Raw genomic sequence first — 23,385 nt, forward strand, 5'->3', positions numbered from 1 at the left:
ATATTATGTTCAATATTTAAATAAAACCCACCAGATAGGCTACATTATCACGCAATCACCAGCAGAGAGCACAATTGCACAATTTCTCTCTTCGATTTGTTGACAACAGACATCTTTCTGGCTATCTGTCTGTCTTTTTGCCTGTCTGTCCCATATCCTGAATATTATTTGAAAGGTTATTGTGTTTTAAATTTGAACATGGGAAGAGCAAGTGCCTCTTAAAAACCTCAAATGGCATTTCAGTAATAAATAAACTCATATTTACAAGTGCTTAATTTTACGTTTTCACCTAATTTTCATTCAGACCACATAGCATTACTTCAAAGTAGCCTATATTATTTATTTATTAATTTTCAGTTATTAGTTTAGGTCTTAGATTAGGGTCTTGGTTCTCTGTTTATTGTTACATTAAATGGATAGTTCACCTAAAAATAGTACAAGTTGTCAAGTTGTCTCAAACCTGTATGAGTTTCTTTCTTCGGTTCAACACGAAAGAAGACATTCTGAAGAACAGGCCTAGTGTTAACCACGCAGTTGACAAGCTGACTGGTATGGGGGGTGGGGTGGGGGCTATCTGTTACTATAAATACTAACTGTTTGGTTACCAACATTTTTCAAAATATCTTCTTTTGCGTTCAGAAGAAAGAAACTCATACAGGTTTGGATAGAACAACGTAAATGATGACAGAATGTTTGGGTGACCTATCCCTTTAAGGCTCAACACAAACCACATCAAAATGTTTAGATATTTTGTATAAAGTTTGCATGACATTCTTTAGACACTGAGAGGTGTAGATGCGCTTGCTCAGTAGATGCCTATATGGACAGTCACTATTTCCATAATTGGTAGCTTGTCACGTGACCTACTCTGCCAGTAGCGGTCCAATCTTTCCCTGGCAGACAGCAGGCGTTACTGGCAGATCACGTGACCAGCTGCCAGCCAGGATCGAACTGTACAGGCTGCTACAGCCTGTACGCTCTGACGTGCTGCTTTGCGCTCCTCTCAATGCTATTACATGCAGCTATTGTATCCACGGGATTTTAGTATTCGCTTTGCTTTACCTCCCATGTTTCCAGCGACGAAGGAATGAAGAGTATTTCCAATAAACGGTAATGTATATATATATTCATTTATGGGAATATTTTATTATGAATTCGCTATCATGACGTTCGATTCTGTTTATTCTTACTGCTCCTAAATGTTGCATACCATAACAGTGATATTATGCAAGATCCAATATAGCCACAGAAAGAACTGCAACGACACAGAGTGTCATTTTAAAGGGGTCATATGATGCTTTTTTAAAGATCATTATTTTGTGTATTTGGTGTAACAGAATATGTTGACATGCTTTAATGTTAAATCATTATAATAAATTATATGTATTATAATTATATTATAATTTTGCAGCTGGACTGAGAGCGATTTGAAATCCACCATATTCAACAACATCTCGGTTATTTATGTCTTGTCGTTTTAATTCAGTCGACTTAATTCAAAATGCACGTAAAGAACCAGTTAATGAAAATGCACGAGAGAAAGCAACAGAGCTCATTCACTTTCAGCGGATTTACACTGAAGCTGTTTACAAACATTCCCTCTTGATCACAGCTCTGAAATGCGTCCTTCAGTCTGGTGCAGTTCAGGTGATTCGTTTATGGAATCTCCATATTCCAGACACATCTCCGATGCTTTTCCTTTGTGTCTGCATTTCTAACATTCTCTTTATTCGTTCTTAATGGCCACATGCACATGCACATTTGCTTTTATTGATTTTGATTTGGTGCTTATATTATGGTTTCTTTATTCTGCGTTACTGTTTGGAGGTATTAGAGAAGCACTCATTCATTATAGTGGAATATTCTGATTTTAGAGGAATATTCCTTTATAATGTAGAATATTATGAATAACTTCCTATTATTTGGAGGTACTAGAAGTGCACTCATTCGTTAATTCTCAGCCATGTCCTTAAAAATAACACACAAGAGCAGTAAAAATTGCTATAATGTAGAAACTGTAGTAGGCTATTGGCTTAATCTGGTTATGCATTTACACACATAACACTTATATAATCAGAATCTGATGTGTTAATTACAATGAGATCAGGTGTTCTTTAGAATATCCACCATAACTGAATGTTTATATTTGTGCAAATCAAAACAAGTAATTCTGGTCAATATTAGATAAAGACAGTGAGAACGAAGCCAAGATACTGAGGAATACACATTATATGGTCTCATGGCCTACATTTTGCAATTGTTGTATATTTTTATGATTTGATGAGTTGATTAAATAGTATCCAAACTTAATAAAATACAGAAAAGTACTGTAAGAGACAACATCTCCAGTATTTCCATAAGAGAAAACATGGTCAGTCAGCATTTCTCTCTTTTTGTCATAAACGAACATGCACACATATTTAGGAGTAAATCATGCTCCTTTTGCCTTTATGCACACAGATGTTCAGTATATGGAAGTAGGCCAATGACAGATCTGTGTGTAAGCTTTTGGGTGGGCTTCTTTATAGATGTATTTTACAGTCATTTTGCCCATATTCTGCTCATACTGGCCTATTTAATTTACAGTAACTGTAGGTGAGAGCAGAATAACTAAACAAACATTTCTGCTCTCAGCCTCAATTGCGACCTGTAAATTGTTGTATTGTCTTGTATTTTAAAATACTGCTGTACATTATCTTCCGTTGCTCTTTGTTGATGTCATAGGGATTAGTTATTTTTATGAATCTGTTGATGTATGTTTAGCAGTCTTTGTCCTGAAACATTAAAAACATACTTTTTTCAATCCGTTTACTGAGCCCAGACTATGAAAACCTGCTGCTGTATCACTGCATTGCTTAAAACCTTCACATATATTGCCTGTAAAGAATTGGTTCACCCAAAAATGAAAAGTATGTCATCATTTACTCACCCCTCATTTCATTCCAAACACTTAAGACTTTTCAACTTCGAAACACAAATGAAGATATTTTTAATGACATTTTAATGAAAGATTTCTGTCCCTCCTTTGAAGTCCATTCCACCAAAACTTTGACGTTTCAGAAAGTTCATAAAGACATCATAAAAGTAATCAATATGAATTGGGCGATTCATGTCTTTTGAAGAGATTCTATCATGTTATATGATGAACAGATTTAATTAATTCACAAATAAACATTGGTCAACACTCATACATGGAGCTCATCAAATATCGTCAGCACGGAAGCTCAACCGTACTCGATTGATACACGAGAACAAACCTTATTGGTTCTTATGGAAGCTCAAAAGTGGAATAGACTTTCAACTGAAGGACAGAAATCTCTCGAGTTTTGCTAAAAATATGTTCATTTTGTGTTTTGAAGAGGAACAATAGTCATACAAATTTGGAAGGACATGGTGGTGAGTAAATGAACATAGACGTTTTATAATAATATGTTTTTAAGCACCACATTTTTCTGCTGTTGAACAGTTCACTCTTGACTGTTAAGAATAATGGTAGTAATAATTTGTCATTAGGATGAGATAATCTAATGAGGTTGTCAGACCTCATTAAACTAAACATTTCCTAAAGGCCTTTTTTTTCTTTTTCTTTTTCTTTTTTTGCAGTAGAGCTCTGTGGATAGACAAGTTTTAATTTTAAATGAAAAATACATAAATAAATGTTTATTGCATAATAAGCTTTTTATCCACCACCATCACCCATAATTGTTATCCATATGGCCACAGCTTTATCATTTAGTGGCTGCCTCTTAAAGTGACATTAAAACACACTTTATTCACTGAGATTTATCTAAATAAACTAGTTTAATCTCAAGTCTTTCTTTTATTAAGTTTTATTTTTGTTTTTTTCCCGTCTAGTATTGAGAGCTATGGTAGAGAAGTGGGACAGGAAATGACAAGGGAGAACAGGTTGAAATTACTCTTCTCCCTGTTTCAAACTTTCAACAGACTCGAACTTGCATCCTCTGAATGAGCAACATAGCTCAGAGCATTGGCTGCTAGGCTATGACTCTGAACTCTCTTTAGTCTTTTTTAATTCACTAAAGTGATTACTTTGTGTGCTCGCTGTATTGATCTCACACAAGGGTTGGTGCTGAATAGTGCAGTGAATACTATAGAAGCAAAGAGACAGTTACTGTATGTCACTGACAGTGTTGGGGAGTAACTAGTTACATGTAACGGAATTATGTAATTTAAAGAAAAAATGTGTAATTAAATTACAGTTACTTATGAAAATGTTAAAGATTATAAAGGGGGTTACATCTGAATATTTTCACACACATACAGATTTGATTTATTTCTTTCCCAAATTGCATCGACTGCTCTAAAATATGAGACACCAATGTTTCAGGAGTTTAGGACACAGAATAGGACACATGCTTATTCAATAACTGTTTTATTTCCTGTTTGGGTTTATGTATATGCTTTATTTATTTTTTTTAAAGATTAACAGTTTTTTTTTTCCCCAAAGCATTGCTAGATGCCAGTGTTACTTGTCATGGCTATGCAAATATTTTGATTTCAAAAAGCTAGTATTAAACTATATCTTATGATCATAAATCTGTATTTAACCGCAGAATGATCTCAAAGTAAACATAGCTGCTAAAGTCTGATTTTGTGGTGGCTGTGCTTTAAATTAAATAATTATTATCTTAATTCAAGTGAAGAAGGATTTTGAAAGTCTGATACTAACTAGTGTTGAGTCCTACTGTAAAGTTAACCGTGACTGCTTTAAATGTTTGAAGAAAAAAAAATATTATTTTAAAACATTTGTTAAGAATTTAGAAAAGTAATCAAAAAGTATTCAAATGTAATCAGTTACATTACTTTAATAAAGTAATTGAAATAGTTACACTACTATTACAGTTTAAATAGGGTAACTTGTAATCTGTAACCTATTACATTTCCAAAGTAACCTTCCCAACACTGGTCACTGATATGCTTACTTTAGTAAAGCATGCTAGCAATGCCAAGGGGTCATGGGTTTGATGCCATGGGAAAACAAGATGTGTGTAAAATTAATGCAGTGGATGAAAAAAAAAAGGCGTCTGCCAAATGCATCAGTATAAATGCGATTTGAATTAATGAATAAAAAATGCACCGCTCAACCGGCCAGGGACCGGAATTAGCCGATTTTCCGCATGATCGGCCTGGACTGGTGACCACCCGGTCAGTCTGCCGATTCTGAGCCGGTCCGTTTTGACGTCACAGCTAAGCTCACATCCACATGTAAACATGTCATCGGCGTGGAAGTTCTTCACTGTAAGTGAAAAAGATACAAAGTTCACAATTAGTAATATGTGTAGGCCAAAGTAAACTGGGGGGGGAACCACAGGGCTCGATTAACACTTGTCTGGGACAAGTAGATTTGTTGTCTGGGACAACCAAAACAAATGAGCGCAACAGCACTCACAGAAAGTTATAGATGCATACTGCGGTAGAAATTTTATTTTTTTATAATAAATGATGTAGGTAAGCAACATTACACGACCAAGAAGTTTCCCCGATTATCAACACGACTGCAATGTGACACTGATTTTGTACAATAGTAGTTCAATAAACAAGAAATTAAAATGAGACACTATATTGACTGTTTTTGCTCAGTTTCGCAAACGATAATATTTCCAATCAAAGCCACAGCAGAACTGTCATGTGTCTCCAAGCAACACACAGCAGTGTTTGAACGAATCGAGTGAGTCAATGATTCAGTAACCCATTCATAAAGACTTGCTTCGTTTCTGAATGATCAGCCTTTTGAACGAATCGGTAGAATGAATGACTAAATGACTCACTCATTAAAACAGTCATTTGCCACCACCTACTGGTGGTTTGGTTTCATATTTAAAAGTATCATTGCATTTTTCCCAACATTTCTTATTTGTACGGTCAAAAATTATTTAAAACATTAATCTTATGCAATTATTTATGCATTTGCAATTTTGTGGTGTAAATGCATTTATGGCACCTTAGCTTCATCAAACGGTCTGTGTAAATACATCTAATGCCACACTTCAGATGTAGCTTCTGTGTTTCCTCCGCAGGGTAAAGATGGAGTTTGTTGATACTGATTTCATTTGAATGGTAACAAACAACTCTACCGTTTCTTATTATTCTAACTGAATTAATTGAAACAATGTAAGAATTTGATTTGAAAGATGACACATTTAATAAGGTTAGGGGGGGAAATTACCATTTATAAACACAGTGGCAAGTGATATCCGTTTTGTTATATACATAGGAATTCATTTTCAGTTAATTGTTATTTCTTTCCAGTCACAGAGCATTTTATTTTGAGATTTATTTAAGTGAGAGAGCATCTGTAATTTAGTCCAGATTGGGGGAATTGTGATGTTTAATAATGTCTTTTATTATGTAAATAATTGATTTGCATTGAAAAAAAAAGTAGATGTTTGTTTGAATATGCTGTTAATTATAGTTCTTAGAAAGAAAATCTGATCCGGCAAAAATCAGTATCGGCAGGTCACTCTTACAAAAAAATCGGAAATCCAAATCGGCCAAGAAAATTGCAATCGGTGCGTCTCTAAAATAAATCCTCCAGAGGCTGTAATCATTTACAAATGTAAGCTTTCCTCCAAAATATTCTGCGTAGTGCATTATTTTATAAGTTTACACATTATACAGGGCTGTATGTTAACTTTTTTGCGCATAGCACTGGTGCTACAGAGATTGAAAGTTTTGTTGTACAGGCCACACAAATGTAGCCCTATGTGCAGCCATCACTTAACTCTTTTATGTGCAAACCAGTAGGAATTGTGGGAAATGGAGTTGGATGTATGGACATGATTTTTAAATTGCACATTAGACTACCAAGTAAAATAGCAGCGGATTATTGATTCAACATCACACACAAACACGCAGACAAAAATCCTTGCTTCAAACAAACAAGCAGCTCTGTCCCTCACATGCATGCAAACCTGTATCGCATAATGTGGTACATTTATTCATTGCACATGCCGTTTTTTTGTAGCATGTGCGACATACATGCTGCACTTTACAGCCCTGTTATAAGTTGTCTAATTGCATTATTTTGTGCAGAAGCCAGTTGTACTAATATTACATGTGGAGGACATGCATTAACCACTCGGAAATGGCTCCAACATGAGACATTTCTCACATGTTTTCATTACAGTTTGGTTCATATGAATGTAGGTATTGTACATTTCCTTCCTTCAACCACTTAAAGTGTTACCAGATGTCTTTTGCATGCTTCAGGTTTTGGAGATTCTTATTAGTATTTCCTCTCCAGGATTTGGCTTTCCATCAAATGTATATATTCTTTCCTCAAACCTCTGTGGGGAGGTGTTATCATACCATATATTTTTTGTTTATTTAAAAAAAAATAAAATAAAAAATTATTCTGTGTAAATCTGGGATCTGGTACCGTTCCAGCGTACTGCTATTCAGTTACCATTCACTCAGATGTTAACACTGGTTACTGCCATATGCTTGTGCTCAAACAAAACAACAGCACTGAGCTCATGTACATTAACCAAACAACTTGCCACATTAATGATTGGTCTCACGTTGCCTTCACTGTGTGTGTGTGTGTGTGTGTGTGTGTGTGTGTGTGTGCGCCTGCTTGTGAAGACTCTCAGTCAGGACAAGGCTCCCTCAGTGTGTTGAAGTGCTCTACATCTGTGAGCAAGTACGAGGCAGTGATGGCCCACCCAGATGGCGGTGCGAGTGATGCCAGTTGTCCTTGCTCAACCACTGACAACTGCTCTGACGACTGTTACGCTCTAAATGTTTACCTTCTCCCTTTTACGTCAGAACAGTAAATGTCAACAGAGCAGACCTGTATGATCATCCCAATTAGAACTCTTTTCTCTAACAAAAAGCGTCATACCGTCCAGTCTTGGCTTTGCTTAAACCTTGACCTCTTTGTTTTCTTGCATAAAGGGAGCCATAGTCTTTTTTTCCATAACCACACTAGACTCAGTTTGGTCCTCAGATTTCGGTGCACACCCAGGAGCCTGGCCAGCAAGGCCCGATGTCACAGTTTGAAATGAGTCTCAAAGGTTTTGAGAATGAGAACTATTCGACTTGAAGCCAGTGTGATTGTTTTAAGCTCCTCCGCCAAACTAACACAATGAATATGTGACAAGCTTTTAAAAAAACAACCTTATATAAGTTTCTGCCTACAGCTCTTGGCCAGGAAGCTGTAAAAATGTAGTGACACGTTATCAAATAGAATTCTGACATTCTTTCAACTTTTTAGACACTTTTAATAAAGGCAGTATGTTCATAACTAAAAGTAATGGTTTTTAGAGTTAAATTATTATTATTAATAATAATTATTATTTCACACAAATATATCAAGAAACAATATCTGAAATTAGTACATTTTGACATTATAAACTGCCCGGGGGGATGTCAAAAAGCTCAAATATCATGCATGCATATTGCTCTTTAAAAATGCTGAAGACCCCTCTTATTATGTAGGTTTGCCAACAAACATTGTCCTCATTCAGCACACATGAATAATTCATAGCTTCAGCCCACAGTGATCCACTCATGTTTACTGCCATACATACAAGTTATTGTGTTCTTTCACCAAAATATTCTTCAGTTGAGTGAACAACAAATATCACTGTGACATCACTGCATGCTGAAACTGATTCCAAATGGACATTTTATAATAACTGTCTATAATATTAACAAAGATTATTACATTATATTGTGTAATGTACAGCAGAATATGGACTTTAATGTTTGTTAATGACTTATCAAGGAGAATTATTATATAATGTTACATTATTTAATTAGCTGTTTTGAACTTTTAGTACGTTTCAGCTTTCAACTTTCAGTAAAACATCTCACCGCTCTAAAATATACTATAGATTTTGTGAGGATCTATTCTTTCCTCAGTGTCTATATTTTTGGAGGCCAGTGGGCAGTGATTCCTATAGTAGGTCAGGCATGGAGTTTCACATCCAGCTGGGAAGACGTTCAGCAGAAAGGCCTGTCATTCCATATGCTGGTGAGAACTGAGACAATTAGAAAGCCAACGGTTAGACTCTGGCTCTCTAGAGAAATGGCTATTTATGGCACCTTGTGTAAGATCTATGCCCGTAGGTCAACATTTTCCCTGTACTTGACTCATAAACAGAGTTGGAAGAGATCAACAGTCAGGCCTAAAATGGAAAGTCATTTGAATTAAATAGGCACTTTTACACTGACACAAGTGATCAAAATAAAAACCCCACCCAGTCTCCATTCAAACAAGAACATAATGTCTTGGCCTAATTTCTGTCATGCTTGTTCTTCAGGAAAAACTGAAACTAAACCGATTGATCCAATGAATTCAGCAATTTACCTCTGCTAAACTCTTTCTGTGTTTCATCACAAGAATAAATTATTTTATAAAAGTGTCTTTTTTTATATTTTCAATCAATTTCACAGCATTAGATTTTCAGGCTTCTGTTGTTTCAACAGATGTTATAAATATTTTAATATTAATGATATGGACTATGATTACAGTATGGAGCTGATTACAGTATGTGATTAGGGATATGCCGGTATCAAATTTTCATGTTGCGATTAATTGCTAATGCTTTTATCACGGTATACGGTATTATCACGATACTGAAATTTAGTTTTAAAAAAGTGCTGTCATAATACAGTATAACAGGTTTAATAACTTTTTTCTTATAACAAAAATAACTGACCATTTAAATGCAATAAAGCAATACAGAAAAATCTATAAAGTTAAAAGTTTTACACAGATTAAAGTGCAAAAGAACTATAAAGACCAATAGGTATCACTTTACAATAAGACCTCATTAGTTAACCTTAGTTAATGCATTAACATTCACAATGAGCAATAGCTACATTTGCTACAGAAGTTATTAATCTTTGTTAATAAAATACAAGTCTTAGTTCATGTTAGCTCATTAAATAACAGAGTTGCAACTTTTGATTTTAACAACGTGTTATTAAATATTGGAATACCTAAGATTAATTAATGTTCAGAAGAATTTTTCATTGGCAGTTTATGTTAACTAATGAATTAACTAATGTTAACTAATGAAGCCCTAATGTAAAGTGTGACCGAACAATAAAGAATCAAAACACTTTCAAACAATATCTAGGGCATGTTGTAGTCCAGATTAAAATGTAAAAAAAGTTAAATCGCCTATTAAGTCTAAATATTTAATATTACTGAGAAGTCGTGGCCTAATGGTTAGATAGTCGGACTCATAACCCAAAGGTTGTGGGTTCGATGATGCAAATGTTTTAGTTTACAAATGATCTTTTTTTTAATTAAATGATAATATGCCCCGTAAGCATAATTTGTGTGGTCTTTTCATTTGGAAATTGCAGTGAAATGTATTAGTACGATTTTGGAGTGCAAAAGTGTACAGTAGGTAGAAGTGCTTTCTTTCAATGAGCCTAGGTTGGATCTTATTGAAATTTCACTTGAATGAACAGATATCGCACATACACAAGTACTACAGGGGATACAAGCCGGTAGGAACTTTCCCATATTGTACTTTGTAAATTTCAAAAATAGTCAATCAATCAATCGATCAATCAATCAAACAATCATTTATTTATAAAGCGCCTTAAAAACCATGAAAGTATACCAAAGTGCTGTACAAGAAAGTCAAAAACAATAATAGCAATTAATTAAAATACAGTAAATACCTGTAAAACTACAAATCAAACACCTGTGAGTACAAATGGGTCTTAAGACGTGATTTGAACATCTGCAGAGAGGTCATTCCATAGTCTAGGGGCCACAACTGAAAATGCTCAATCACCTCTACACTTAAGACGTGTACGTGGAACTATGAGCATAATCTGCGAGTTAGATCTTAGCGATCTTGAGGAGGACTTAATAACTAACAGATCCTTGATGTACTCTGGGGCCAAGCCATTGATGGCTTTAAAAACGAATAACAGAATTTTAAAGACAATTCATTGTTTAACTGGTAGCCAGTGTAGAGAGGCCAGAATTGGAGTTATATGGTCTCTTTTTAGTATTTGTCAGCAGTCTGGCCACAGCATTTTGAACCAATTGTAACCTCGACAGGGACGACTGACAAACCCCTGCATAACGCATTACAATAATCCAAGCGTGAAATATAAAAGCATGTATAACTTTTTCAAGATCATTCTTTGATAAAACTGACTTAAATTTTGCAATCCTCCTCAATTGAAAGACACTATTTTTTACTACTGTGTTTATTTGACGATTTAAAAGCCGATACAACTTTAAATGGCAGGTACAACTGCGTGTCATCAGCATAACTATGATACGAAATGCCAAATTTATTAAATATAGAGCCCAGTGGAATCATGTATAGAGCAAAAAGCAACGGCCCTAAAATAGAGCCCTGAGGTAACCCATAACTTACAGAAGAACAATTATTCCCAATCTTTACAGTGAAAGTTCTATCCTCCAGGTAAGAATGGAACCAACGTAAAGCCACCATACTTACCCCAACACACCGCTCAAGACGCTCTAACAAGATGGTATGATCCAGTGTGTCAAAGGCAGCGCTCAGGTCTAACAAGACAAGACCGATACAATTTCCATTGTCAACTTCCAATAAAATATAATTTAATACCCTAATAAGTTCTGAACCCTAACTGAAACTTAACCATTATGTCAATATCTGCTAAAAAAAGAAGAGAGCTGACAAAACACAACCTTTTCTAGGATTTTTGCAATAAAAGGAAGTTTAGAAATTGGACGTGTATAGTGTACTATAAAGTACAGCAGAATGTATATATTTTCTGTAAAATAGTTCTGATGATGTACTGTGAGCTGATTGGTCTGTATGAAATGCTTGTTCATCATTGTCCTCAGCAAGGCGTCCCCCCTCTCTCTCTCCCCCCTTGAAAGGGGGTTGGTACACAAACCGACCAACGGAGCTACTAAACCACAGTTTTTCTTCTCTCAATCTCAAGTCAAATGCAGCAGCCCAAACTTAAAAAGCAGATAATTTCCACTTCACAACGTTATATTTAAGATAAATAATATTGCAACAAGGTTCCTCTGAGGATCTCTTGTCCCTCCTTTTGGGGTCTCTCATTTACTGTCTATCAAACAGTCCCTAAAGCCCCTAAGAAAACATCTGCCATTGTCTTGTTGACACCACACAATGGGAGGCAGTGGAAATGCATTTCTCAGATATCCTGTTAAAAGTAGTAGTGATTATTGGGGGTTACACTCTCACCAAATGCCTTGTGGGATTCTGCAACAAAAAAAAAAAAAGATATTTTTAAAGATTTTTAATGAAAGAAAGAAAGAAAACCATTATTTAGGTCAGAGAGAGGGGGTGGAAAAGAGTTCAGTGGATGTCAAGGGAAAAAGTATGATGTGATCCCTTTAAGGCATACAAAGATGGATTGAATGTAGAGGCAATGGTGAATATAAGATATGAGAATAAAGCTAGGCTGAGTCTCTGTGACATGCATAACAGACTAGACTAACAAAAAATACACACAAACTGAGGTTTGGAGAGGAAATACCTCACAGAATTCAGAATTCCTGTTGGGTAGCTCTTAATTCATCTAAATTAGCACGTTATATGTATATGTTATAGTGTATATGGTATGACTGATGGGATCATCTAAATATTTTCAGATATGCTTTGTTCTGAGCACTTGTACATTCAGAATGACAGTCTTGAGGTTTATAATCTGAGGTTTCATCAAAGACTGCATAACCTAATCCTTTTGCCTCGTTTACTGCAAGGGTGACAGATGACGACACTGATTTCCTTAGGAGAAAGAAGGATTTTGCTTATCCTTATGGAAGTGGATTAGATTAAGTGGAACATTTTTTGACGTCTTGGTTTATTTATGTAATGTTGGGATAATGCCAGCTTATTCAGATTTCAGATCAGTTTATTTGAAGGTGACACTTTTTTTGTATGGGTTGGCAAAAATCAACAAAACTAGTTATGCACAGAAATTATTTTACCGAGAAAAAGTTTTCATTTACCCCAAAAAAATCAAAGCTGAATATAAAGTTTATTTAATAATCAATTAATTGATCAAATGTATTAAATAATAAACACTCAAATATTCGATTGCGAAAATGTTGGTGCATCACTACAAAACCCTGTTTAAATTTCAGCATCAATGAAAAATTGTGTTTCTCTGTAAAAATCGTTTGGACTATTTGGAAGCTTTGGGAGTTTTCAGATCACTAAAGTGTTATTGTGCCAGAAATATTACATATAACCTAACATGGTTTTAATGTTTCTTACAATGGCTATACCATAGACTACCTCAGCAGCTCTTGTAACCAATTATTTTTAAAACTGACTTAAAGAGAGATTTTACTGAGAGGATATACAATGTAATATAATGACAGTGGGTGATGAGAAAAATGCTTAGTAATGTCTTTTGTTTTTCTTCAGTTTTACAAACCGTGGTTTGGGGTTTTGAGTAAATGAGTTTCTCATTGAGTGGTACAAAATTCATAAGCACAGAATTATTTCCTGTGGTTCTGCTGGTTTGCAAGACATGGAAGCACAGTCTATCACAAACTATGATTGTGACTGAAGATGACTATAAACACTTTATTATCCTTTTTTTGAGAAACACATAGCTCAGATTTTCTGTTCACTTGTAATCCTTGTGTCAGTACTTTTGTGACAGCCTTATGATATGAGTAATCTTCAAGAAACAGTGAGAGTGATGGAAACATTGGGAAAGGGACAGATAAGAAATAATAAGAGGGCCATAGTGAGGACAATAAGGACAGTATTTGTTTATTTGTCCATCTGTGTAAATACATCAGGAAATGTCATCAATGGTACTGTACAAACAAAGCAAATGGATTTGTTAATTTGGTAGTGAGGGCACTGTGTTTTTAGTCTCTCCTGTTTATTGAAGTTTTAAATGTCAGATGGCATGATTTTTTGATGGGTTGGAAATATTCAATATGACACATGATGGTGTGTCATGCAGGGCTGTATCCCACAGTGGGGGATTCTAGTTTTGTGTGTGCGACTGACTCAGCAGACACACAGTGCTCTCAGACAGTTGAAACCTGGCGGGAACCTTTGTTCCCTTCTTTTGGCTCCGTGGTTCCCATGGGGCTAATGTTTCTGAGACAGTCAAGGCCTTCATATGACCAACAGGATCTTCAAAACATTATGAGAGCTCAGGTTACCCAGTGCCAACAAGAACTGATTTTGGACCAGTTTCTCAGTCTGAACATGATGAATATGTTGCACTCATGACCAGTGTGTGTTTTTTCCTGTGTTGCTGAGCTATCTTCAAAGGACAAAGTGATTCTATTTAATATTCATCTGTACAAATGTATAGTCCTTAACAGAACATAAAATCTGTCTTCCAGATTGTTCAGCTTTTTGTCAGTATTCATTTTTCTCCTTGTCATTAATTGTTCTTTATGTGCTGTATTTCTAGACATTGACATGAAGAAGGACATAGAGGTGCTGATAGCAGAGGAACGTGCTGAGATCATCTCTAAATATAATAAGGTAAATTGTGCCATTTACCCTCACACTTTGTGCAGATGTTCACTGAAATAGTACAGATTCTGTGATAGTTACTGTAACTTATTCAAGTTTGCCTATTTCCTTTAATGTATACCTTCAGGTAATGAGGTACTAAAAAATGACTTTGTGCTAGAACTGATATGTATGCTATAAATGTTTTAAGAAATGAATACTTAAATTCAGCAAAGATGTATTAAATTGATCAAAAGTCAAAATAAATGATGTTCTTTTTAACTTTATATTCATCAAAGAATGTGTCATGGTTTCCTAAATAAATAAATGTTTCAAATCAGCATATGAGAAAATTCAGCTTTTCCATCACAGGAATAAATTACATTTTAAAATATTATTAGTTATTTTAAATTGTAATAATATTTCACAATATTACTGTTTTACTGAATTTTGGTTGAATACATGCAGCTTTGGTGAGCATAAAAGAAAAAAAAAAAACTTACCAACACCAACCTTTTGAATTGTAGTGTACGTAATGTTGATCATTAGCCTATTTTCATCATTAGCAGGGGAAATGTATTATTGTCCTGTATGTTGCTGTATTACAGTTTGACATTTAATTAATTCATTAATGTGGATATTGTTTATTTTACATTGGGTCTACATCTGGAGGTTGTTCAAATATGCTGTGGCCTTTGTGGTTGTTGAGTTAGGTCAGTTTTATTTGTATGGGCTTTTTCGCAATACATATTGTGGCAAGTAAAAACTCCCTAAAATGTGTAAAAACTCTTAAAGGCAGTTTTATGTGCTAGGGCAGCGGACAGAGGATTTTTGAACCAACAAAGTGTTTGTGAAATATATGGCCACCATGGTGATCAATTTGAACATGACATCATGACATTCTCTTACAGTCTCATTTGAAATTGGGGAATACAGGGACTGTAATCCTCAACTGTCTGTCACGGATCACTGCTTTCTTTCCACTCTTCTCTCCACCATGGGGTTGAGAAGAGGGCAGGAGAGCAGCAGCCATCCCCCCTCAGGGAATCAATCCACACCGATTGGAAAAGCTTTTAAACTTCAGCTGTACTGACAGGGTGCAAATTCTGTTAAATAAGTGCTGAACATTAAAATGTTCTCTGCTCATAAGTCAAAATTACAGCTATATGTCATTGGATGTATAACAGGGGTTGGGACACATTTGTTTGCATTTTGTAATTTCACTAGAATGGTTAGCAGGCCACAGAAAAGTGAAAGGGTAATGTGGAGAGCTGTGTGCCAGAGAGAATATTGCTGCTGACGCTTTCCATAACTGCATCAATCACTCAGCAACACATTGAAAATGAGTTTCAGCAGAGAACTTCCATTTATAACACACAGACAAAATGAAAGCTTCTGCTCGACAATTGGAAATCCTTCCAGTATTACAGTAGATGCATCACTGGAGTGGGATATGGACAAAATCAGTCATGGCAAAAAGTGATGGGGACGTTGATCCAGGTCACCGAAGTACACACTGATAATGTGGATATTCAGACATCCACATGTCAAGACATTTCATTTGCTTCCATTGAACAAAAATGTGTTGGTTTCATATATTTATTTGTTTAATTCAACTTCTTTTTTTAGTTGATAAAAACCTGCAACTTACCCAAGTGTATTACATAACTTTTTTTGTTTTTTTTTTGTGTGGAAAATCTGTCAACCACCGAATAAATGCATTTTCTGCTTCCATAATCACTAGAAAATGTGCCAATAAAGAATTGAATATTATTAAGATGATAACATACCATATATTATTATATTACCATTAGGCTCATGAAAATCAAATCTGATTCAGAACTGCTGCATTTAAAGTTGCTTAAAATTTGCCTGGAACTGGATGATTTGTTGCACCTTTGATAAACTCTACATGATTTGTGTTCAGATGAGTCAAATGAAGTATTCACTTGTGTATATTTCAGGGTAGAGACGCAGGAGTTCAGATCGATCCTTGGGAGGATGCAGACTACAGCATATACAGAGTCACAGATCGCTTTGGATTTCTTCAGTAAGTCCTGCGTAAAACCCAACACTCATTTGGCATGTTGGCAGGTGAAGGATGCATTTGTTCATTTGTTTTAAAAGCCCTGTAAAACTATTTTTATTTTGTCTGAACTGTCACTCATAATGACAGTGTCTTTCTTTCATTATATTTTTTTAATCAACATGGATTGTCTGTCAACACATTTAATCATATGAAGCAATCTGATTTTAGGAGTGCACTATGGCACTATTGGAACTGAATTAGTGTTCAATGTCAAGGTTAGGTACAGTAAATTTGGGCACAGATGTACACTACTATCCAAAAGTTTCAGGTGTGATAGATAGATAGATAGATAGATAGATAGAAAGAAAGAAAGAAAGAAAGAAAGAAAGAAAGAGAAAGAAAGAAAGAAACAGAAAAAAAGGCAACTTTTCAAAATTGATAACAAGAAATGTTTCTTCATAGTAGAATGATTTCTTAAGGATCATGTAAAACTGATGACTGGAGTAATGGCTGCTGAAAATTCACTTTTGCTATCATAGGAATAAATTACATTTTATCTATATTCATATAGAAAATAGTAATTGTAAATTGCAATGATATTTTACAATATTTCATTTTTTTCCTGTATTTTTGATCAAGCAAGTGCAGCCTTGGAGAGCGTAAGAGACCAAATCTTTGAATGGTAGTGTACATTGTTATTTTAATTATGTCTGAATCAAACAACAACCTCGGCACAAATTAAAGAGCGATTGCCTATTGTTTTTATTTACTTATTTATTTATTTATTTGTTAATTAATTAATTATAACGTCTCGTTAAGTATTGTAACCCTCGTTCCCTGAAGGAGGGAATGGAGACGTCATGTCGGTGACCGACGAATTGGGAATCTCGCTAGATAGACCAATCTACTTCGAGCGTAAACTAAACGAGCCAATGCACATTGGCATGTGATGATTGCATCCAGCTGCTGCTGCTTGCAGCACGAGTATAAATAGGCAGCAGGTACAACGCATACTCAGGAACTTGGAACAGGTACAGTGCGGAGGCCCCATCCTTCCCGATGGAGGTTTCGGAAGCACTTACACATATGGAAAATCGTTTAGGTGCATATGGAAGAATTAGATGTGATTGCAACCCTCTTGGGAAATGGCATGCAAGTCTGCCGGGGAAACACGGGCTCTGAATTACAGAGCCCGTATTAGAATATGTGAGGATCCTGTTTGTGGACTTTAGTTCGGCTTTCAACACCATCATTCCAACAGCCCTCCAGATCAAACAATAGCCCTAGCTATTGTCAGTGGATCACCAGCTTTCTGACAGATAGGCAACAGCTAGTGAGACTGGGGAAATTCATGTCAAACAGCCGCTCCACCAACACTGGTGCCCCTCAGGGATGTGTTCTCTCCCCGCTGCTCTCCACCTCCATCCTAGTACATCCCTGCATCTAATTCTATTCTATTCGATTCTATCATCTATAGCACAACTGTACATACAATTTATTTTTTTTTCGATCTTTTTTTCAATATTTGTCTATTTATATTTACATATGTGTATTTTTTTTTATTCTCATCTTATTTTCTATTGTCTGTGTGTTGTTGTAGTCTCTATTTACTGGAAGCTTATGTCACTAAAACAAATTCCTTGTATGCGCAAGCATACTTGGCAATAAAGCTTTTTCTGATTCTGATTCTGATTATACCGTGGAATTTATACATATGGGATCCACTTGGGTCACCATATATGGAACCCAGCCCTCTACTGGTTCTCACGGATTCATCGAATGAGGCCCTGGCGCCAGACGTTCTGCCACATCTGGCTACCAAGGGGATGGAGGAGCTCGACAGGGTCTACAGTATGGACTCTTTGGAGCAAGTGTCACTATTTGTGACATAGCAAGCCGACATTAAGCCGGAGCCTCTGAGTGCTTCTACCCGTTTGAGGTGAGAACACAGGAGGATACCGGCTCAACACGAAGGCTATAGAACCTAGCAAACGTGTTGAGGGTCACCCAGCCTGTACCTCTACAAATATCTGACAGCAAGATGCCACGAGCCAGCGCCCAGGGGGATGCAACACTTCTAGTGAGCTCGCAACCTGAGCGGGCAGGGTACGCCCTGTGCCTGATAAGCCAGGGCGATGGCATCCACTATCCAGTGGGCCATCCTCTGTTTAGAGACGACATTCCCCTTCTGCCGACCTCCGTAACAGACAAAGAGCTGCTCTGAGGTCCTGAAGCTTTGTGTCCTGTCCACGTACAATCAGCGTGGACGGGACAGAGCAAAGATAGGGTTGGGTCTGCCTCCTCTGGGGGCAGCGCTTGCAGGTTCACTACCTGATCCCTGAAAGGAGTAGTAGGAACTAGTAGGAACCTTGGGCACATAGCCGGGCCGGAGCCTCAGGGTTATCTGGAAGTCAGCCCGCCCAAACTCTAGGCACGATTCATCGACCGAAAATGTGTGCAGGTCCCCTAACCTCTTGATGGAGGCCAATGCAACCAGCAGAGTCTTCATTGAAAGAAACTTTAGCTCGACTGACTGCAAAGGCTCAAATGGGACACGCTGTAGCGCTCTGAGCACCAGAGACAGATCCCAAGAGGGTATAGAGGGAGGTCGAGGAGGGTTCAACCTTCTTGCCCCCCTAAGGAACCTGATGACCAGGACGTACTTCCCCACTGTTTTCACCTCCACAGGGTCGTGGTTGACGGAAATAGCAGCGACGTAAACTTTAAGGGTGGAGGGAGACAGCCTTCACTCCAACCCTTGCTGCAAGAAGGAGAGCACAACTCTGATCAGACATCTTCGGGGATCCTCTCGATGAGAGGAACACCACTCGGCGAACAGGTTCCACTTCAAGGCATAAGCGTGTCTTGTAGACGGTGCTCGTGCCGAAGTGATGGTGCCCACTACCTCTTGGGGTAGGTCACCTAGAACCTCCGCGTCCCGTCCTGGGACCAGACATGGAGTTTCCAGAGGTCCGGACGTGGGTGCCACAGGGTGCCCCGTCTCTGAGAAAGTAGATCCTTCCTCAGAGGAATCCGCCAGGGAGGGGCTGTCACAAGAAGCATCAGTTCCGGGAACCAGGTTCGAGTGGGCCAGTAGGGTGCCACAAGCAGGACCTGTTCCTCGTCCTCCCTGAGTTTTCACAGTGTCTGTTCGAGAAGGCTCACTGGGGGAAACGCATATTTGCGCAAGCCCCGTGGCCAGCTGTGTGTTCCCTCGGTTAGGGAGCAGAACAGCTGGCAGTGAGAGGTTTCTGGAGAGGCAAAAAGGTCTACCTGAGCGGCTCCGAAACGTCTCCAAATCAGCTGGACCGTCTGGGGATGGAGTCTCCATTCTCCCGAGAGCGAAGCTCGTGATAGCTCGTCGGCCTCACGGTTGAGCAGACCCGGAATATGAATGGCACGAAGCGACCTCAGATGCTTCTGTAACGAGTTGCTACATACGACGGGAGCGCAGACCACCTTATCGGTTGATGTATGCAACAGTCGCAGTGTTGTCCATTCAGACCAGCACGTGTTTACCTCGTAAGCGCCCTTTGAGACGGTTCAAGACAAGGCGCACTGCTAACAACTCTAGGCAATTGATATGCCACTGCAGTAGGGGGCCCGTCCACACCCCTGAGACTGCTTGCCTCTTGTAGGTGGCACCCCAGCCGGTGGTGGAGGCATCCGTGTGTACCACATCATGCCTGGAGACCTGTTCTTCCTGACCTGTTACTTCAGCTTCATTCATCGCACCAAAAGATAAACTGCAGTGCTTTACAACTATAGGACAGGAAGAGCTAAATAAACCGGTGTAACTTGGACCTGGTGAGTGCCACGCTACCACACCTTGGGACTGAAGCGGTCTCATATGAAGCAGCCCCAGCGGCGTAACTGCCACTGCAGCTGCCATATGCCCCAGGACCCTCTGAAATTGCTTCAGTGGGACCGCCGTCCTGCCCTTGAACGAATTCAAGCAGTTCAACGCCGACTGAGCACATTCCTCTGTGAGGCGTGCTGTCTGTTCGACCGAATCCAACTCCATACTGAGAAAAGAGATCCTCTGCATTGGGGAGAGTTTGCTCTTTTCCCAGTTGACCCGAAGACCCAACAGGCTGAGGTGCCTGAGCACCAGGTCCCTGTGCTCACACAACTGATCCCGAGACTGTGCTTGTATGAGCCGGTCGTCGAGATAGTTGAGGATGCAAAAACCCTGCTCTCTCAGGGGAACGAAATCCCCCACCGCAACTTTCGTGAAGACACGGGGAGACAGGGACAGCCCAAAGGGCAGGAGCTTGTACTGATATGCTCGTCCTTCGAACGTGAACCGCAGAAAGGGTCTGTGGTGCGGAAAGATTGAGACATGAAAGTATGCGTCCTTCAGGTCGATTGCTGCAAACAAATCTCGGGGACGGATGCACCCAAAGATGCGTTTCTGCGTCAACATCTTGAACGGTAGCCTGTGAAGGGCCCGATTCAAGACACGCAAGTCCAAGATCGGTCGTAACCCACCACCTTTCTTGGGTACAATAAAGTAGGGGCTGTAAAACCCTGTCTTCATATCGGCTGGAGGGACCGGCTCTATCATGTCCTTCGCCAGTAGGACCAATATCCGCACGCAATACATGAGCATAGGCTACCTTCACTGATGTGAAGTGGATGCCCCTGAACTTGGGGGGACGCCGGTTGAACTGAATCGCATAGCCGAGTCTGATGGTCCGAAGAAGCCAGCGAGACGGGCTGGGCAGCGCTAGCCAGGCTCCCAGATACCGTGCAAGCGGGATCAGCGGGACCACCAACGTACCCGCAGTGGGGCAGCGAGGTGGAACACAGGGACCCGTCATGGGCGGCTCGCAGGTAGACCGAAGCAGGGTCTGAGCCGAAGCTTGACTGCGTCGCCGAAGAGGCCGGTCTGGGACATGGGGGCATTGAGGAACCACACTTTGTTGGCATCCCTCATGTCGGCCAGACACAGCCATAGATGGCGTTCCTGGACCACAAGCGTGAATATCGCATGACCCAGAAAACTTGCTGTGACCTTCGACGCTCGGAGCGCGAGGTCAGTTGCGGTTCGGAGTTCCTTTAGAACTTCCAGATCATGACCACCCTCATGCAGGTCCTTCAGATCCTTAGCCTGGTGGACTTGCAGTAACGCCATGGCGTGTAAGGCAGATGCAGCCTCTCCACAGGCCACATAAGCACTGCCAGTCAGACCAGACGAGTACCTACAGGCCCGGGAGGGAAGGGACGGTTTGCCCCGCTAGGTGGAAGCGGTATTAGGACACAACTGCATCGCTACCGACCGCTTCACTGGGGGGACCCCCGTATACACCTTGTCTGCACCACCGTCAAGGTTGGTGAGGGAGGAGGAGCTAGTAGGTCGGTTTCAGGCAGTAAAAGGTGCCATCCACGACCTGGTAAGCTCCTCATGCACTTCCAGGAAGAATGGTACCGGAGTGGGCTGCTGAGAACCAGTGCGGGCCACCCCAAGAAACCAATCATCCAACCTCGAGGGTTCAGGACATGGTGGAGGTGTCCACTCGAGCCCTACCCTCTCTGCGGCCCAGGAAAGCATAGCCATCATCTCTGGATCCGAATCGCTGGATCTTCCTCTCCAAAGAGTTCCGGCTCACCCTCCGATGCAGCGATAGACATCCGATCGTCGGGAGGAGCCCCAAAGGATACGGCTGGTACGCTCTTTGTAAAGGGCCCAGGAGTGGGTAATCCTCGGAAGTTGGTTCCTCGGAGGAGTCGCCCCCACTGTAGTCCTCAGACCGCCCGAGCTACTGCCCGAAATAGTCCTCCCCTGACTTTTGCCATTAAGAGAACTAGATCACGGCAGAGGCACCGGAACTCCGCCCCTTTCAAGGTAACGAGCCTGGCCCGCAACTCCGAGATGGTCATCTTCCCGCAATGAGAACATGACTCGTCCATGAACGTCACCTCAGCGTGCTTAATGCCCAGGCACGCGAGGCAGTGATCGTGACCATCACCCGGCGCCAGGTAAAGACCACATTCAGAAAAGCACGGGTGAAACGGCACCTTTAAAAAGACGGACCGTCGTCTTTACAAAGATGCACCTGTGTATGCTCTTTTATGAAACTGCTCTTATAAGTGCTGAAGCGCACAGGGGAGATGGCCGCGTGCAACACAAACAGGGGGTAGTACAGCCTGATGTGTGTAACCCACTCGACACAGGAAACCGCCACCGCTGTAGCGCCGTGCCACCAACACAAAAGAAGCTCCAAAGAGCGTGCTGAAAACTCGTCTTCTCTCCAGTACAAAGTCAGGAGCAGAACAGTCACACCGCTTGGCTCCGAAGCGAAAAGCTGAGTATGAAAATAGGCAGCTGGATGCAATCATCGCATGCCAGTGTGCATTGGCTCGTTTAGTTTACACTCGAAGTAGATTGGTCTCTTTAGCGAGATTCCCAATTCGTCGGTCACCGACGTGACGTTGAAAGTGACTGACTGAAAAGGAACTCAGGGTCTTAACCTAATCCCAGCCAGACAGGAATGTTTGTTATGGTATGTTAGAATTTTATTGTTTTCCAACTTATTTGTTTTTCCCACAGTGAAGAAGAATTACCCACACCCAGTGCACTTGAAGAGAAGGTAATGGAGACACACACAAATGAAGCATATAAATATACTGTACAGGTGATGTGTATTTAAACAGCATGTGAATATACTATTCAAATAGTGTTTTGTAAAATCACAGACAAAAACACAAAAGAAATCACAAAGGATCACAGTTTGAATCAGTAGCAGTGTGGAGACTCTTTTGTAAACAGGCTTATGGTGACCTTCAGACATGAGCGTTTAGTATACAAGAGTGTGTGGCAGACACAGCTGGGCTGTCTGGAGGTGTGCTCTCATGTGACATATTCACAGCTTGGAGGTGGTTGATGCATTTTCCAGCTGA

General features: G+C 39.5%; 1 protein-coding gene across 1 annotated transcript in view; it reads left to right on the forward strand.

Annotated features, from left to right (window-relative positions):
- Window positions 1-954: 954 nt before the first annotated feature.
- Window positions 955-23,385, forward strand: part of LOC107694098 (USP6 N-terminal-like protein) — a 35,082-nt gene continuing 12,651 nt past the window's right edge. Inside the window, exons 1-4 of the mRNA XM_016493693.1 lie at window positions 955-1,110; window positions 14,410-14,483; window positions 16,418-16,503; window positions 23,036-23,075. Of these exons, the coding sequence (XP_016349179.1) occupies window positions 14,418-14,483; window positions 16,418-16,503; window positions 23,036-23,075 (192 nt within the window). The 5' untranslated portion in view covers window positions 955-1,110; window positions 14,410-14,417. The remainder of the gene's footprint in view (window positions 1,111-14,409; window positions 14,484-16,417; window positions 16,504-23,035; window positions 23,076-23,385) is intronic.

The sequence above is a fragment of the Sinocyclocheilus anshuiensis genome, unplaced genomic scaffold (assembly GCF_001515605.1).
Source record: "Sinocyclocheilus anshuiensis isolate Anshui unplaced genomic scaffold, SAMN03320099.WGS_v1.1 scaffold2408, whole genome shotgun sequence".
Taxonomy (NCBI): domain Eukaryota; kingdom Metazoa; phylum Chordata; class Actinopteri; order Cypriniformes; family Cyprinidae; genus Sinocyclocheilus; species Sinocyclocheilus anshuiensis.